The sequence below is a fragment of the Pyxicephalus adspersus genome, chromosome 4, assembly GCF_032062135.1.
Source record: "Pyxicephalus adspersus chromosome 4, UCB_Pads_2.0, whole genome shotgun sequence".
NCBI classification, from domain to species: Eukaryota; Metazoa; Chordata; class Amphibia; order Anura; family Pyxicephalidae; genus Pyxicephalus; species Pyxicephalus adspersus.
The window spans coordinates 2,629,143-2,648,417 of NC_092861.1; the positions used below are offsets into that span (position 1 = coordinate 2,629,143).

General features: G+C 40.2%; 1 protein-coding gene across 1 annotated transcript in view; it reads right to left on the bottom strand.

The window, feature by feature from the left end:
* KIF13B (kinesin family member 13B) overlaps nt 1-19,275 on the bottom strand; it is a 119,475-nt gene that overhangs the window by 34,825 nt on the left and 65,375 nt on the right. Inside the window, exons 21-28 of the mRNA XM_072407229.1 lie at nt 15,386-15,559; nt 13,900-14,057; nt 13,125-13,257; nt 8,179-8,325; nt 7,788-7,817; nt 6,510-6,609; nt 5,491-5,617; nt 2,989-3,044 (exon numbers count right to left, since the gene is read on the bottom strand). Coding sequence (XP_072263330.1) covers nt 2,989-3,044; nt 5,491-5,617; nt 6,510-6,609; nt 7,788-7,817; nt 8,179-8,325; nt 13,125-13,257; nt 13,900-14,057; nt 15,386-15,559 — 925 coding nt within the window. The remainder of the gene's footprint in view (nt 1-2,988; nt 3,045-5,490; nt 5,618-6,509; nt 6,610-7,787; nt 7,818-8,178; nt 8,326-13,124; nt 13,258-13,899; nt 14,058-15,385; nt 15,560-19,275) is intronic.

Here is a 19,275-nt window from a genome sequence, read left to right on the forward strand (position 1 = left end):
TACAGTCATGGATCTGTCCTGGCAAGATTGCCATTTGACTTGCCTTGCGGTGATAATTGGACGAGAATCATCTGTGTGTGTACGCAGCCCAACACAAACTTTGAAGCACGGTAAAAATCTTATTTTAATGTAGACATAATATATACCATTAACACTTTGTAATAGTTTGCAGCCATTGGGGTGCTGTATTGCATTTGTAAATCACTTATTGCCAGACCTGGGTCTCATCTTTTTCAGTGACTATTTAGGTTATCAACTAGTTTGCTTTTGAATGTTTGCTTCTTTAGCTACACTTCCTGCTTTCCCTGCAATAATAAAATGAACTGAAAGGAATAGTCAAGGGAATCATTTTTAGACTCTGTGTCAATGAGAATTGACGACTAAGTTTTCACATCACTTTGAGAAGCTTCTAATATTAAACATTGCAGGTGCATTTGATCTCCCTGTATCAGAATTGCTTTCCTTCCTATACATGTCTGTGGGAATGCAAAAACATCTAAAACAGGTCAAACAGTCAGATGTTGGCCTATAATACGTTTATTGGGCTAGTCCATTATAGGAATATATATGTTTTATAAGAGTTATTAGTTGGAATTGCACTAAAACCAAGAACACAATTTACAGACTTGTGTAGTACAGACCACATCTGGAATATGCAGTCCAGTGTTGGTCACCAGTTCACAAAACGGATATTGTGGAATTGGAGAGAGTGCAGAGAAGGGCAACTAAACTAATAAAAGGAATGGAGGAGCTCCGCTATGAGGAGAGATTGGCTGAACTGAATCTATTCTCCCTTGAGAAGAGACGTATAAGGGGGGATATGATCACCCTGTATAAATATATAAATGGTCCATATAGAGAACTCTCTAACCAATTATTCACTGTAAGATCATTACAAAACACAAGAGGGCGCTCTTTGTGTCTGGAGGAAAAGAAGTTTAAGCTCCGGATAAGGAAGGGATTCTTCACTGTAAGGTCTGTGAAAATGTGGAATCGGCTCCCTCAGGAAGTAGTTTCAGCAACTACTATAGATTGCTTTAAGAAAAAGCTGGATGATTTTTAGAAGCACAGAATATAACTGGGGATTAAAGTTTTACAGATAACAGAGACTGCTGATCCAGGGAACGTCTGATTGCCTCAGAAAGGAATTTTTTTTGCCCTGTTGGAGCAAATTGTACCCGGGGTTTTCTTTTGCCTTCCTCTGGATCAGCTATGTCTTATAGGTTTTATGTCTGGGATGTATTTATTTCCCTAGTGGTTGAACTTGATGTATTTTTTTTTAACCTGAGTTACTTGTTTATAATTTACCAATAGTATAGTATGACTACTATAAAGAATGTGGAATGCACATGGATTGGCACAATTCCTAACAAATGTAAATTACAAAAGCTCCAAATGTTTAGACATTCAAAACGATACTTTTTAGAGCCCGTGTCAATGGGAATTGATGACCAAATTTAGGGTGCTTTTGACATCACTTGAGAAGCTTCTGATTTCAAACATTGCAGGTGCATTTGATCTATCACTGTATCAGAACTGCTTGCCCTCCTATACATGCCTGTGGGAATGCAAAAACATCTCAAACAATCATATTCAAGTTTATTTGGCTAAGCCATTATAGAAATTTACAAGTTTCATATTAGGTATTAGTTTGGATTGCACTAAAACCAAGAACTCAATTCACAGTCTTGCTTACTACACAGCAACAAAATTAGCAGCTTGTTCAGGGTTATATAAATCGTCTTCTGATGGAGCCCCATATTGTGAATGTGACACTAAGCTGCCAAGCTATTGCTTTTCACTGTTTCCACACACCAAAACACAGCCTGAAGTGTGAACCTGTTTGGAGGAAACCCAAACAGACATGGGGATACCCTGCAAACTCCATGCAGATAATGTCCTGGCCGAGATTCCAACCTGGGACCTGGCACTGCACAAGGCCAGAGTTCTAACCACTGAGCCACCGTGCTGCCTAATTAACGGAAATAGAGAATGAGACCTGAAGATGTTTTTTCTGTAAACTGTCATCTATCATTTGAGTAAATGTTATTTTTCATTTTTTCACATTGTGTGGGTGTGTTACTTCACTGCTGAGAGAATTAGGTTACATACTTAATCAGTTTCCTTGGATCACCGCAAGTAAATTTAAATTGAAAAGTGCCATGCAATCAGAGATCTCTTCAAGATCTGATCATTGAATTAGGAGCTTATGCATGCAGCACTCACAATTATGACAGTGATGACATTTCTTTTATCAGGTCAAGAGATCAAATGCCAAGCACTGCAAATGTTTTTATGGTGTTTGATATTTAGCCTCCCTGGAACCCAAAAAGGTTGGGGAAAAAACTTTCAGTCTGCTCCAATCGGTATCAACTTTATGCAGATTTCAGTTGGCTTCTTTTTCTTCTTCAGAGCACCGATCAGAGAAGGGAATTGCTTGAAGCAAACCACAACACAATGTGTATCTGCATAACACTATTTGCAGCTCTGGAAACCACCAAAATTATGAAAAGGGTAACAGATAAGATTTGTGTACACAGGAACCTATGCAAAGCCTGTGGTCCATCGACATATGGAAACGATCAGCTAGGTTGAAGCAGTTTATGGTTCAGTGAACGCCATGTGTAGTATATGCACACTGGGACCATGAGTGTATGACTGCTATGCAGAATGTGGAATGCACATAGATAGGCAAAACTTTGAAAGCTCTAAATACAGAGACTCCAAATGCTACCTTAGGTGAAAACTTCTCTAATGTGATTCTTGATTTAAAACACAGACATGGGATAAAAGTTTGGGTATTTTTCAGACTTCAAGGGCTCCATAGTTGTTCCCAGTCAGGGACACAGAAGGAAGTGAGGAGAAACATGCACCATGCAACCATGCAAAGATGGCAATGGTATCTCCATTTTGTTTTAAGAATGTTTTTTATTAGATCAAGTGTAGCCCAAATAATGTATTTAATATATATTAATAACAGTTACCCACCATTCAGATCTAAAAATATAACAGGGATATGTGTTTCCATTCCAGACACTGGCGTCCTGTAATGACAAAATAAAGCTGGTTAAAAGTGCATGCAAAATTCACAACTGTGGTTGTCAAATATTATAAAAAAACACTTTAAAACTTAACTAAAACTTAACCTACCAACTCCCCAGACCACAAAGGACTTTCATTGAGTTGAATTATGCTATGCCAGGTTCAGTGTCTTGATGCCCACTTGAAGCAGCAGTATCGACATGGTTCAATCATATTACTGCTTTTTTATTGAGACCCTAAACAACCCTTAACAATTGCCTAATGATGCATGGGCAGTGTATGCAACATTCAAGGTAGATGTGTGCTGATAATGCTTGCAATTGCCAGTTTGCTTGTGTTGGCTCTGAGCGCTCGAATGGTTTGTGCTGTATGTGACCCCATGGTACCTGCAAAGTTTAAAGTGGCACCTTCCTCTGTAAATAGGTGGACAGGAGGGTTCAGTTTTATAGGCGCTGTAACATTTGGAGCCCTCTGAAGAAAGTCAGGACCATTAAAGGAAAACTGCAAGAAAACTGCAGCACCCATTATCAGCAGAGGAGGCCGCAGCAGAACAAGTGAGACCCCTGATAAAACAGAAGCAATTCAAGTAGTTACACAAACTATATGAAGTGCATTTTATCTGAGCATTTAGCTGTTTGATTGGAAATGTGATTTAAGCTCCTTTCATTCGCATATTTCTGTAAAAAAGCAACTTTCAAAGGAATACAAATTGCCTTCCATGCTCCCTGGTCTACACAGTGAGGGCCTGCCTGGCCAGGAGACTCGAGTGCTTCTTCAACATCTTTCCCCCCTTGTAATTATTATATCCTGCTAATTGATTCGGGATGTCAGCGACGGCTGGTTTATTACCACTAAATTGTGCGTAACATTACTCACCTCCTCTGTCCTTTCATGTATAATTAATGCCGGGGTTTCGCTGTGGTTTTAATTTGCTGTTTCTTAATGCCTGGAAAATTGCACGAAGCCGCCGGCTGGCTGAAAGGAACCAGGCGTTTAATGCTGGTGGCAAACGTAAACGAGGGCTGCTGTTTTATCGTCGCTTCCTTTTAAGTGAGCGAGTTGGATAATTAACACGGGAGCACCCTGAGTGCAATGCTACTTAAATGTGATTTATCTCCAGGACAAGGTCAGAATTACTTTGATCAAGTGTGAAATATTTTAGTATTGAGATCGCAGACCCTGGTAGCCTGCTGATGCCTTGATGCAGCCAAAGCGGTGAACAAAATGCTGACTGATGAGAAAGTTATGTATACACTTTGTTACCCCGGTATTAAATGGTACCTAAGCCACAGGTGGAACATAAAAGGGATGACAAGGGGACACCAATCCCTGCCACCTCCTCTTACCAGTAACTTAGGGGCTCACTTAAAAAGCAGCGGTTTGGGAGCACAGTGACCAGCACAGCTGTGTACTTTGCTAATGTGCTTTTCCCTGTACCAGTTTCAGGTTTAAAACAATGAAAAGGGCAGTCATGACCCGTCAATCTTTTATTGAAAGGAGCTTTGTAAATGCAGGAGAGCTGATCCTCCTGCTTTTCTCCAATCATCAAGCTTTCTGCTCCACCTATCAAAGGCATGACAAGACATGAAGCCAAGGAATGACATGTTTCAGCCTATGTGATCTTCATCTGTATGAGGCTGGTAGTCCTGACCTGCTGCTGTACAAATGACTTCACTCTCTAGAGAACAAAGAGCTATTAGAGAGATTCAGGCAGAAATGGAAATAAATCTCTTCAAATGGATAAAGTACCTATGGGTAGCGATATGGAGAGCAGCAACCCGTGCTTCTGTCATGCACAGCAATTCTGTGATTTAGATTGTGAGTCTTACTGTTCTCCTCTGGCTTAGTACCCCTGGGATATGGCTAACCTAAGACTTTCTCTAACTCCAAATGAAGATCTGACAGCAAAACAGGTGCAGTCCCAGATCCAGTGCTGTACTGCTTGTACCAGAATATAGGATGGAAAGATGAAAGTTGTCTGACTTGGCTCTAAAGGCATAAGCGTAAGGGGCTGCACTTTCTAGCAATGCCTTGTCATTAATAATGTCAGCAAACACTGATTTGTAACAGGCATGCTGGCTGCGAATTCAACCTTTTTTAGAATGTACTGGTTGCATGCTTGTTCCAGGTCAGTGCTTCCCTGGGAGGTGAGGCCAGGATCAGAATCTACAATTCATAGATGCAGTCTCATACACCTATGATTTGGTTCTTATGCATCCAAGGGGTATGGATTCCTCAGTAAGGAACCCCGGCTCATGTATGATAGGAACAAGGTGAAATGTTACAATCATCTAACACAGAAACTTGACTAAGACGTCCACCAAGGCTTGACACAAGGACGCCCATACTGCTTGTTTAATCTAATCTTCTCTCCAGAAACAAAATAGGAAGAGGGCAATGCAGCATAAGTCCCACAATAGTACTGGACACAAATAATCACTTGCTCACCAATTTGCTGGTGCTCCTGGAATCCCACTTCCGGCTGAAGGGACAAGGACGGAGTTCCTCTCTTCAGTCAAGGTAAGTCTCATCTCCAAGAGCTGAGCTTCTCGATCTGCATCATCTTCTGTTTTATCTGTGAGGAAATGAAGCAGTTTACTAAAGACTGAATCTAGATATGGGAAAACAATCTGCAGGAAAACACACAGTCACATATACTCCTATGTTACAAGTCATTATACGGGTTCCAGATCAATCATTCAAGGTTACAAAGAGGGTAAGGCCAGAGCAACACAGCAAAAGGGGGGATAATTAATATCACACAAGTGCAATCCGTTTATCTTTTTTTCCTCCTTTAACTGTACTTTGGAGTTGGTTATGACAGGCCACTTGTTCTTAAATTATATTTTGTGCCTTATTGTTGGTCAACAATAGATGGCACTGTGTCCTCAAGTAAAGTGTGTAACAAACTAATACACTTCATATGAGGACACAGCACCATCTAGTGGTGTAACCCAAGCATGAAAAGAGATTCTATTTCTTGAGGTCAAAAAATCTTGGTTTATAGCGGAGTAAATTTAGTAAGTTAAGAGAACAGGTTTATCACTTGAGCACTTCAGAATGCCTTCTATTGATATGGAAATAAAACTTCCTAAGGATGGACATTTTCCCCAGCATTTAACCTGAGGATTTAAAAGCTCATGTTTAAAATTCCCATGCATTCCAATAGGCTAATCTACACCAGGATATTTCCTTGAGGCACATTTACAAGAGTTATCTACAACGTTGCTTGCATCGTTTAAAAAATGAAACCATGATGTTAATGCTGGAAAACTCCCCAAAATGCGGGAAAGCGCAGGTAAACACTTCTATTTATTTCAATGAGGCATTTTCACACGTTTTTCTAAGCCCTTGAAATGTAAATGCGTTAAAAACGCAGGAAAACTCAGAGAAACCCGGTATAGACGTTTTCCAGCATTGTAAAGGCAAGCATTATAAACATGGCTGTGTGGTTTTGAGATGTTTACCTGGCTTGCTGACGAGTTTCTGCAGCTGCTGGTCTAAATACTCTTGGCGCTTGGTGAGAGCGTTCAGCCATTTCCTCTTCAGTCTGTCCAGATCCCGGTCCTGGGAGAAAACAAATCATATTGCAGTAGGCGGCAGCCCCTGTTTTGTGACCCAACTCTTTAACAGCCGGTTGGTTACTGAAAAGAGCCGGGTGGTGCGCCCAGCTAAAAGGGTCTGGCGAGAACACTGCATTGTCTCCTGCTTTACAGCTAAACGTCATGATGTCTAGGTCAACCAAATACACATTTTATCTAAAACTTTGGGCCCAATAACATGTTGCAGTGTGTTATATAAGTGTGCAATTGCATTTTAAGGCAATAAAATTTAAATGGTAAGACAGCACATGCGATGTATCTGGACAATGCTTGACCAGGTGCAATTAGAGCTAACAAGCATATATTGGGGTACCATATACCCCATTGAGAATGAATGACATGGCAGCAGAATGCAGATTTACTAATGTATTGTGATCCAGGCAGCCTTCAAGGATAGCAGACCCAGCTTTTCTCTTGAGTAATACTTCTTGGTTACTGACCCGCTGCTAGCATGCTGTCTGGACAACAAAGGAACATGTCCACACTAACAAGGCTCTTACCTTTCTTCATAAATTGCTAAATTGACAGCTCTGTGCAATTAAGTGAAACCTGATTGGATAACAGTTTTGCTTTGCCAAGCCTCATTCCTCCTGTGCAGGAGACTCCAGGAAACTAATGTAAAATTGAATTTAATTTCAGTAGTACCTAAATATTAGCACAGTTTAAAAAGAATGCAAAGATGGATCAAATCATGATCTTTTATATCCACCTGAAATTCAGCTTTATTAGTCTAAGATGGAGCAAAAGATCATTAAATGCACATTAGAATGGGAATAATTTTAATTAAAAAAAGGAAATGTGCAAAGCTTTTTTTTTACTTTTTTTTTTTTTTTACTAGACTAAAGCTATGAGTTTGTTGGAGGCCTTTGCCAGTCTGTGTGTGCTGGCTGAAGGATAGAGACATAGGGGAGATCGGGGCAGATGAGATGACTGCAGGCTATAAAGTGTTCTGGATTATAGCTGTCCTAAAATCTGAATATAAAGGGGAACGGCATAAAACAGGGGTGCAGCTGGGCCAAGATTTCAAATGGCACCAGATCAAACAAGACAAGGTTATTGCAAAGTCGCCACAAAAACAGGGGAACAGTCTCAGACTTTTATACCTTCTTTAGTTTTTTACACACACACAATTTTTTTTATTACCTGGTAGCTGTCAACATCCTCTCCGCTGTCCTGTAAACACAAGGGGTAAAGGTTTTAGACATATCAGAAACAAAACAGCTTAGCTGAGCAAAATCATGGCCTTATAGTCTATTACTAAATCTACTACAAGACGGTCATTACTAGGAACCAAAAATATCAAGGGAAAAGATATATTTCAATATGGAATCGCTCTGGTGCTGGTCACATGACCAGGGCTATGGCACATGGCACCATTGGCAGACTCTTGGATCACCAATGTTTTCTTTGTACCAGCCAGCACATGGTCCGTTCCACAATTAGATGTGGAGCTTTCACAGACAAAAATTGGACAGTGAATGCTGCAAATGAGAACCTGAAAATGGTGGGAAAATGGCTCAACCACTGCACTCACCTGGTGTGGATCTTGAGACTTGCTCGATTTTGCATTGACAATTTTCACGCAGCCAACTGACACCGACAATATGGAGTCTTCTATCAGGGGTAACGTTCCAGAGTCTTGTACAGAGCGCACCTCCACCTGAAGACGACGCGATTGACCCTGCGCATGGAGAAAGATTTGTTATTTGGCATCTTAAATCAATGCAGCATTATTTATGGAACCAAGCCTGTCAATATCAATGCCTTTGGGCCTGTGTCAATGGATTTTGTATGCATCAAAAATGTCTTTCTACTTGAGAAAGTAAATAGGAATGCAAAAAGTAGCATAAAGCAGATTGCAAAAACACGCACATTCCCAAAGTACTTAAAAATGATTTGATTTGTCATAAATTCAATGTACTCTCAATTTCGAGAAAACGACCCAAGCAGCAGTGTCAGCGGACAAGAGGATCCTCACTATTGCTGAAACTCCGTGTCTGCCTGTGCAGTCATCAGCAAGATTTCAGGGCCTCCATCTTTCAGGTACAAAAGAACTGCAGTCTAAGCACAATTCAGCAATAGATACGGTATGTGTGGTCATTTACCAGGGTGCCCAGCATGGCAGAACAAATTAACAAAGCCAAACACTATTCTTTCACTAAAACATGGCTATTGAGGTTCTGCATTGGACTGGTAAACCAGAAAGTGACCATTCAGCATGGAGTTTGTAATCCCTCAGTTTATTGTATGCCCAGATCCCAAGGGCTTTGCAAGCGTACTCTTCAAATGAACTTACAGGAACAGCAGGGTGTCCACAATAGATAATATTCTTACATGAAACGTTTTGTTAATTTTTAGATCTGTGAAGCCAGTGTTGTGATCCTGACACCCATAATGAACGCCAAAGAAATGTGTCACAGTTGCAATAAGAACACCTTACCTGCTCATTAGAAAATAAAGGAGCACAAGCACACTAATGAGTCATGTCTCTACTCTCTTATTCTCTTTGCACATGTGCATAGAAGCACAGCTGATTGGTCCCTAGAGCTGAGCATTCAGCGCTGCTACAGCAGACACAATAAAGCGAAACTAAGGCTCCACTTTTAAAAATGTTGGACAGAAAGAGACAGACAATCCTCCTTCTACAATAATCCTTCTTGCCATGCATGCATGTGCAGCGCTGATTGTCAGGATACCACCTAGCTTGTTTATGTCACCCTGGGCTTACAAATTTAAGATGGACGAAGATCCGGTCTACGAAGAGTAGCAGATAGAAGATGGTGACCCCCTGCTATAGAATATGAACAGATGAGAATATATTCTTTTGGGATTCTACACTTAAAATACATTAAATATACTATTGCCTGCAGTCATGCTGATCCACACTTGCAGTCATGCTGATCCACACTTGCAGTCACAAGACCTCCATCAAACATTTCAGCACCTGCATTCTCTGATCAAGTAATAGATTACTGCCTCAAAAAAATGCAATCCACTAACATGGGCAAAATCCACTTCACAGACTGCACTTGTGACAAGACTGCAAAGCGATATGGCAGAACTCATTTTCTGGAATTTAAAATGAGAAAAAGCAGAAGGTGTTTAGTGAGTACTTATTTTATATAATAACCTGGTTCAAACAATGATGCACTTCAATGCATTTTTTGTGTTCCGGTGTTAGGTTAGCCTTTCAAAATGATAGGGCAGTGACGCGCTTTAAACACACAAGGACCTAGCGTATGATGGGTTCGTTTTAATGTGCAAAAGTGCAGTACAGGGAAGTAGGAACCCAGAGAATAGGTACAACAGGACTGAAAATTGACCATGGGGATAGTGAGAATCACTTATATTGGGTACAGCAGGTGGGCAGACCTAGGAAGTTGTAAAGGGATGATAGGAAACCATTATAATGGGCACAGGAGGTGTGCAGATATTGGAAGCCATTATAATGGGGACAGAAGGTAAGCAGACCTGGTAATTCAGTTAAGTGATGATGGCAAACCATCATAATGAGCACAGCAGCTGTGAAGACTTAAGCTACGTACACACTTCCAATTATTGTTTGTAAACGAACGACGAACGATCCTGCACGATATCTGCGAACGATCGTATAGCACCGATCCTGTACATACAGATAACGACAGGATCGTTCAAAGATATTGTACACACGTATATATATATACACACACACACATATATATACACATACACTCACATACACAATACAGCCTGTATCAATCAAATGTTCGCTCATGCTTAGAACATGCACGATCACTGAATCATGATAGATGGTCAACGATCGTCGTCCAATCCGATCCGCCGGTCCGGTCGTTCATTTCTAACGACTATCCTCGTTCGTCGGCGTCGTTGGTTACTTTTTTTACAAACGATTTTTGGCCAATCGGTCGTTCGTTCATTTCCAACAATAAAAATTGGACGTGTGTACGCAGCTTTAGCAACCCCTGATACCTGGCACAACAGGTGTGCAGACCTGGTCACTCAGTTAGGGGATGATGGAAAACCATTATACCGGGCACAGCAGTTGTGAAGACCGGGAAGCCCCATATAATGAGGACAGAAGGTGAGCAGACCTGGGAACTCTATTAAGTGATGATGGCAAACCATCATAATGGGCACAGCAGCTGGGAAGACTCGGGACCTAAGTGTAAGTGTAGGGACTCCTCATACTGGATACAGAAATTGTACAGACTCAGAAATGTCAAACATGGGTAGCAAGGAGCCATCAATATGGTGACAGCAGGTGCACAGTCCTAGCAACCCACCAAAAGAATATCAGTTTTGGGACTGATCACTTTAAGTTTTAGCAAAAAACAGTGACAAACAAAGTTCATACTTGGCCTCAATAAACATAAACATCGAAGTCCACTTCTTCAGGATACAAATGAGACTTTAAGGGGTGATGAAAGTTTTGGTAATCCATTGAAAGCTAATGCCTGTGGGATTGAAATGGAAGAAATAGGAGGCATTTGGTTGTCCGATTTGAAAGCAACCTACAAACATGGAATAGCAGTCTGCTGCTTAGATGTTGTTTTCTATGTCCTCCGATGCGGTTTGATGCCCATTTCAGATCTGGGGAAGCTGGGGAAGAAGAAATTTTAGGATTATCCAGGCTAAAGCCTCATTTGCATCCCGAAGAAGCGGACATTTAGCCTCAGCGAAACGCGTCGATGTTCATTGGGACAAAGTATGAACTTTGAATGTCACTGTTTTTTATTATGAGCAATTTGGTTTTAATTAATCAAATCTATGTATGGGTTTAACTATTTATGTATTGTTGATTATGTATTAAAGTAAATGGTACATTTATCCTGAGCATGTGCCAAGTCCCAATTTATCTTGTTTTTTTGCATATTTGTATTTAGGGATGTGGCACTTTTTGTACTATTATCTAAATAGCTGGAAGACTTGCTAAGTCATACAAGTATTATTATTTAGCACACATTCCTATTAGAATGTAAGAAAAAAATGGGGATTCCAAAGGCCTTAGCGGGATTTATTTGCATATTTTAATAAGCATTCAATGAACAAACCATTTAACACATTTAGGACTAAAATAACAGCAGTGTCTTTTTGACAATAGGTGTTAGTGTATTGCTTTTTTAGTGTTAACCAAATGCAGAAGTCACTTTGCTAATATTTATCACTGATTGTCTGTGTCCTCAGCAGGAGATAAGCGGCTCCTCCGTGGTGTTATATACACTTGAGAGCTGAATGTGGTTGGAGGAGATTTTTGATAAAGATGGAGCCGCATATCTGCAACAACATACCTGGAAGCGTTGGGTGCTAAAAAGTCTACAGCCAGTGTAGCTCACCAAGAGCAGAGATCAAAGGAATTTACAAGAAGACTTATAATTTAATATAATATATAAATTTAATATAATATAACTAATAATTCTTCTTCTTTTGCAGAGTGGATTTAATTTTCAATGTAATGAGAGTTTCCTTAAAGAGACCCTGTCCCTAGTTAAGTTGTCTTACACCACGATACAAATATACCTATTTTCTAAAATTCAATCGTTGTTTTTGGGAGGTTCTCTTTTCTGGTGGTGAGCACACAGACCTGAAATGATTGCTGGGTGCTGTCATCTTGCACTAGACGGTAGCAGCTTCATCAAACATTAATCTGTCCATGCATGCACATTACATGAGCAATGCCATTGAGGGGAAAGGGCGGCAAAGAAAAGAAATCTGAAGCTTTGGAGGAGTGTGAAATTCCTCGGAACACATCTAAGGCTACATACACACGTCAGATGATTCTGGTCCAATAATCTCCTCAGGGCTAGTATCGGACGAGAATCTGACATGTATACAGAGCTCCTGGCGGATCCACGAACGATCGCAATGAAAGTGCAGTGCAGAAAGTGCAGTGGGTGCCGCTTCATCATTCTCCCCCTCCCCTTTCCATAAAGCAGAACGGCGCTGTATGTATAGCGCTTGTTTATGCATCGTGCAGTCCTTTGTCGTTGGAAATTATCGTGAAAGATCCTTTCCAACAACAAAAATCTAACGTGTGTACGTAGCCTAAACCTACCAGGAGCCATAGCTATCAAAGCTGATTCACAAGATTTTAGTTTTTCAATCAGCGCTGTGTTTACCTTAAACCTTTTTACCTTACAAGACTAATTTATATATTATATTTGCAAGTAGAGTATTTCTCAGTTTGGTTTATTATCCTATTGCCATTTGTGATATAGAAATTGACCCCCTTCATAGCCATCCTAAGTACGAGGAGACAAGATCTGTTGTCCTCTTCTATACAGAAAAGCTAGACAGACCCAGTCTAATGAAAGAGCTGGCAGTGCTCCATATTTCTGGAAATGTCTCATTCCAGTATTTTCTTTTTCTTTTACATAATGACGATGTATATATTTCATATTCTGCGGCTCTGCCCCCTTCTGGCAGCAACAAGGTTGTCCGTACATAGAAGGGAAGTAGAGAGAATTTCTGATCAGATCTTACCTGTCTCAGCTGATAGATGCCTCCCGTCTGCACATCTTTAGCAGGCACAACTTCTACCGGACAGTAGTCTCCATTCTCATTCAGTTCCAGTATCTGTACCCACAATTCCACTTTCCGGGTGACCTCACTCCACCTGATGAGTAATAGATTGCATTATTGTTGCACCTATACTTCTTTTTACTATACCACTATAATAGCTGAATGTTTTGGTTACCATGAAGGTGGTCACAATACCTGGAATTATAATACATAAATACCTGAATAAACGATGCATAAGTGTGTATCTAAATGTCAAAAACAAAGAAGCAAGAAGTGTGCTACTACCTCACACCTTTTAGATTGTAAGCTTTTCTGAACAGGGTTCTCTCCATAAAATCTGACAGACAGGCCAGGCCAGTGTCAGATGGTTGGAGAGTATTTGTATGAATGGATATAAATTATGTGTAAAAGTGGGCCGGATTAAAAAGACCTGCGGACCATAGTTTGCCCATGCCTGGTATAGAGTAACACCTAAAAGTCTAAAAAATGCCAAAGCAATACCCTGAAAATGAACCCCTTAGTCCTGAATACAACCTGGAAAATAGCACTGCACTTGCTTGTGCCTTGATAGCTGTTTGTCTGCAGTGTAAGATCTAAGGCACTGCTGCTTCTCACTGTTATTCTCAGGAGATTTAGAATGGAATATGAAGATGTCACAACCATGTTGCTGCTCAGTGGTAAGTAAAAGTATAAATCCTACATTGAATGAATGAGCAAAGTGCACAGCAAAGCTCACCTGTCCCTCAGGCTGCGTGTTTTGGCCTGTATTATCCCTAGATCCCAGAGGGCAGGATTCTTGCGAGGGTCATTTTGCTTGTGTCCATAAACCTCAATGGCCAATGCCCCTTCAGCCAGATATTCCAAGAAATCTTCTGTGATGTTAACAGAAAACTCCTAATTGGGGAAAAAAAAAAGAATTATTTTTAAGTTGTATGGAGTAGCATGGAAGAGTTAGAACCTCTGTTAGCGTTGTCTGTGTGACCACTGGAGGGATTCACTACCTCTACGTCTGGATTGTATTCTAAAATTCATCATGTTGAAAAGTTGGGATTCTGTACTTATGAATATTATGAAATAAAGAGGTGTTTTCTTTCACAAGAAAAAAATGAAAATAATAAAGGATTAAAAAAAAAAAAAGAATTATAATGAAAAAAAAAACAATAGTGACAAGGCAACTCCAAGCTGTCATTTTTACAGCTCAGAATTGCCTGCAAGTTACAGGAAGACAACAACATCGAGGCACAAAGACATGACGTAATACTTCATACACAAATTAAAAGCACCAATAATAGCACCAAGGAAGGGAAGCATAGAGTTTTTCTACACATTTTTAATGCCTAATGAATCATGCTCAGTTCAGCCAGTCATTTCCATGGGACAAACAACAAACCCTGATTTTGTAATTGGATTCCAGAGCTGCCGGCCCAACAACCGAGACAACCAAAGTGTTTAAACTATACATTAGGGGACATGTGCACACAAAGTCCTTTTAGATATCTCTAGTATATTTTTGGTTTGTTCTCTAGTATGTACAATATCTTTTACTAGATGAGAGGTGAGGGGCAACACCTTTTGTCCATTTTTTAAAGTTGGCTTGCTAACTTCCCCTCTTTGCCTGTGTACAAGGCTGCAAATATTATGAATCTAAAAGAGGAAAAAGACCCTTGTCCCAGCTTAAGAATGCATGAAAAAGTAGGAAGAATTTGAAACGTCTCTAGGAGAATGGAGGGTAAACACCCCAACAACCTTTCGAGAAATGGATTTATTCCCTGTTCACCAAACAGATGTCTCCATGACAGGTGAGGGTAAATGGCTCCCAATAATTACTCCTTCACAGAGGTCCCCAAGACAAGACATGTCCAGAGGGTATATGGCTCCAAAAAGAGCCGGGTGGTTGCTGAAAAGTGCTTGGTGGTGAGCCGGGCTAAAAAGGACTGGAAAGAACACTGCAGAAATTAAAACCTGATGTAGAATCTATGCTGAGCTACCTAACAATAAAAAAGAAGTTTGATCTGGAATTACATTTTAGGAGCTTAACAATATTTAGCCAGTGTTCTCCCTAGCCCCTTGTAGCCGGGCACCCCACCCAGCACTTTCCATTAACCACCTGGCTGTTTTTTAGAGGTTACTGAAATGTTGGGTCACAATATGGGGCCGCCACCCACCCCACCTACACCTTGGGAACCCACGAAGGCAATGGAAGGAGAGCAGTTACTACATACCTTGCAGTGATCGAAGACAACCATGCACTGGGGCTCCTTGCTGACAGGAGAGGACGTACTTGGGTCCACCTCAGGGGCCACAGTGATTGGCTCCGGTTGGTCATAGAAAGTATAGTGGCAGAACACAAAGTTGGTGAGATGCTGCGGTAAACCTGTGGCCTGCAGGACTTTAACCTGAAACAAAGAGACAAAAAAAAGTTATATATTAGGGTGCAGCCTTTCTCAAAGTCTACAAATGGCTTTAGCATTTGCATGAGGTCATACTGAGTGTGCAGACTCCAGGATAATATTTACAGATTATACATTACAAAAGTTTTTTTAGTTTGTTTTTTAATTTCTGAAGTTTTACTTTTGATTTCTTTTTAGCACAAGGCATCTTTTCCATGAAAACCAGTTGAGTGCTTAACTAATAGCTCAACTAGGAATATACCAAATGTAATACAATCTTTTTAGAACTTTTTTTGCAAAGTCTATATAAAAAAAACAAGCATAAGCTAAAACACTGATTTATACACTAGAATATGAATGTTCGCATAAAAATATTCTTAATCCTCTAATTACTTAACCCTGGTCACAATGTGACAAGGATAATTCAAAGTTACCCTGACAAATAGATCAGAGTGATTTTAAACAAATGGTAATGATATTCGACCACAAAGGGTCACTAATACGTAGAATAAGCATCTGATTAAAAAGTAATGCGTGTCTATGGGTAAAGGTTGGGGCCCTGATCTGACCTTCTTACTGGAAATTGGGAAATATTCTCAGCATTGTCCCCGGTGCATGATTACACATGGACAGGACTGCTTGATCATCCGGTCACACGGGGTTAAGAGGCTCAGAGATTAATGAGTGAAAACAGCGGTGCCATCACCTCACACAATAAGTCATGGAGTATACATAAGAGACTTATTACATTATTCTGTCATTTACCAGGGGGTGCTGAGAAGTTCCTGGTTTTGCCCCCTTCCACATGAAATAGAAAAATGAGTATGGGGGTAAATGACAGCCTAATATGTTAGTATGTAACTGTGCAAATATCAGGTCTTTGCGATTCTTAAAGCTGTGATGGCAGAGGCTCAAACAAGTTTCACGTTGTTGGAGTTACGGGCCGTCATGAAGTTTTTGTTTCTCCAGGGAAAGGAAAGGACACCTCTCCCCCAGTGTTTGTGACATCTTAGTGTGAATGTCCTTTGCTGACTTTCCCTGGAGAAACGAAAACTTCACGACGGCCCGTAACTCCAACAACGTGAAACTTGCTTGTACCTCTGCCATCACAGCTTCTCACTAAAAGAAGTTTTAAGAATCGCAAAGACCTGATATTTGCACAGTTACATACTAAGATATTAGGCTGCCATGCCCCCACACTCATTTTGCTATTTCACATGGAAGGGGGCAAAGCCAGGGACTTCTCAGCACCCCCTCGTATTAAAGAAGAACTCTAGGACAAGCTAACTACAGAGCTAGAGAGAGGCCAAGCTTTGTTTCTATTTCTTGTGGCATGTATCACACATCCTTTTAGCATTCCTTTGAAGCTGTGCTCAATGTTTATATGATCACATAGTTTCTGTGGTCATTCATGCTGACTGTATAGATGGTATAAAGTCACCTCTGAAATCTTTGCTTCAGTCATTTATTGGAAATTCAATTCTTTCATTGCTGCCCAATATCGGAGCTCTGATGAAGGAACCTTGCAGTTCTCAAAATCTTTGGCTTTTGGGTCAGTGTGACATCAATTATGCCTATGTGTTTACTTTTCTCCTCTTCCACTAGCCTACCTTAACTTAAGTGGTTTACATTGGAATTGTCATGTCCCTAATATACAGAAGGAAGCATTGAAGGGATTGTGGATAGTAGACGTGCGTCCCCTACGTTTCCTATATACGCATATGCAAGGTGGTTGAGATTTGTGCCTGATGGAAAGGAAACAAACAATTTGTTTTCCAAATTAGTTCATTCTAATTAGTTCTGTTTTGGGTCCTGCCGCTTTGTAGGCTTTGTAGGGTTTTGGGTGGAATAAAACATTTTTAGGTCTTGGTAGCATGGTATTATTAACATGTTTAGTCTTTGCTGTTTACATAAATATGGGCTTAAAAATTTCATGGCTCTATCTGATATCAGCATGAATAATGCTGACAGGTAAATACTGTGATTGATACCATATTTTGTGGGACCGAGAGTAAAGATATTATTCAACATAAAACATCTAAGTATTTGGGTAGGAGAGATCGAGAAGATTTTTATAGAAATATAATATTTCATAAAAATCTTATTAAAAATATAGTGTCACTTACAAAATTTACCTTTTAGCATTTTTCATAAAAAGCATTTTTTATTCCTTAATCCAACCAATGAATATTTACCCAGGTAATCTCTAACCTTCCCTCTCTTGGGGCTGGACCAGTTCATGAATCTACCACCTAGCTAAATCACATTCATTCTTTGTTTATTTTTTGACCCTATTTGTAATAGGAACATACCCAATATAACTATCATATATTTCTGTGAGACTAATAATGAAATACAATAAGGTATCTCGGTTTATCTACACTGTTTATTTTCCCCATTTTATCTGATACCGTGTGGAGATTTACAATTCTTTGTATTTATTATTTGTTGTATTATTGTACTATAATTTTTGTACATTTGAAATATGTTATTTTCAGTATACAGTCCTACCTGACAAGCATCACAATACCCCTGAGGAACCCTACGACTGGGTGAAACGTGGCGGGTAATATTACTAAACCGTTGCGATCACCAAGTATGGATATATGGACTTGAAACAATGCTCTTTAAACTACTTGTTGGTCAGGATTTAAGCTGTCCAGTGCCTCGATCATTCTGTAAGTTTGAAAATGTGTTACTAACTGTGACAATCCTCAGTGAAAACATTTTACTAGCATGCCTAAAATCCCCTCTGTTCGTTTATTTCTCTTTAAAAGTATATTGAAGGGGATTGTAAGAATCCAGGTTCAAAACCAGGGCTGCTTCCTAATGAGCAACCTGAAGTGCTGGATAGCTCCTTGCTTGATCTCAGACAACTTTTCCGGATACCCAGTAATGGCAAGTCCTCTCCTTGACTTTCTTGGTTTTGGCTTTAACAGGAAATGAAAGGAAAGGAGCAAGAAATCCAAATCCATGGCAAAACCAGGTATCCAGAAAGGTTGTCTATGAGATCATGCAAGGAGCTATGCAGCACTTCAGGTAGCTCAGTATGAAGAGTTACCGCCAGACAGAAAGCAGCCCTTGGTTTGGATCTGGATCCTGACGGGATTTATGTGTTGCCTGTTTCTGGTGGGGAACCCATTAATGGGCACTCTGTTCTGTAAGTATCTGACCTGAGTTCAGTTAACAGTGCTCAACCCAGAATGTCTTTTAAGCTGGGTGGGAAGAAATTGTAGGTGGGTGGTAGCCCCTGTATTGTGACCCAATAATTCACTAACAACCCAAGTGGCTGTTGAAAAGTGCTGGGTGGTGCGCCCAGCTAAAAGGAGCCGGGGAAAACACTGGTAAATGGCTCGGATGAGCAGAAGTGTTGTGTATTTAATGCTACGGACATGCTGCACAAAGCTTACCAGAAATAATCTGTGCTTGTTTGCTGCCTTGCTAAATAAAAGGGCAGAACAAATTTACTTGGACTGCTCCTGGATGTTTGATGCATTATTTACCACTAATGATATCAGTTCAGATTGTCTCCCCTATAGATATATCAGTAAATTGATAATCAGAAAAATTCTAGTCCAATACTAATGTTATCATGGAATAACATGGGCAGGAGAGGAGCGTGTCCACTGCACAAACCTAGGAGAGCCTGTACACTATACACAGGTACATGGGATACAGACCACTGACATTATACACAGGTACAAAGGATACAGACCACTGAC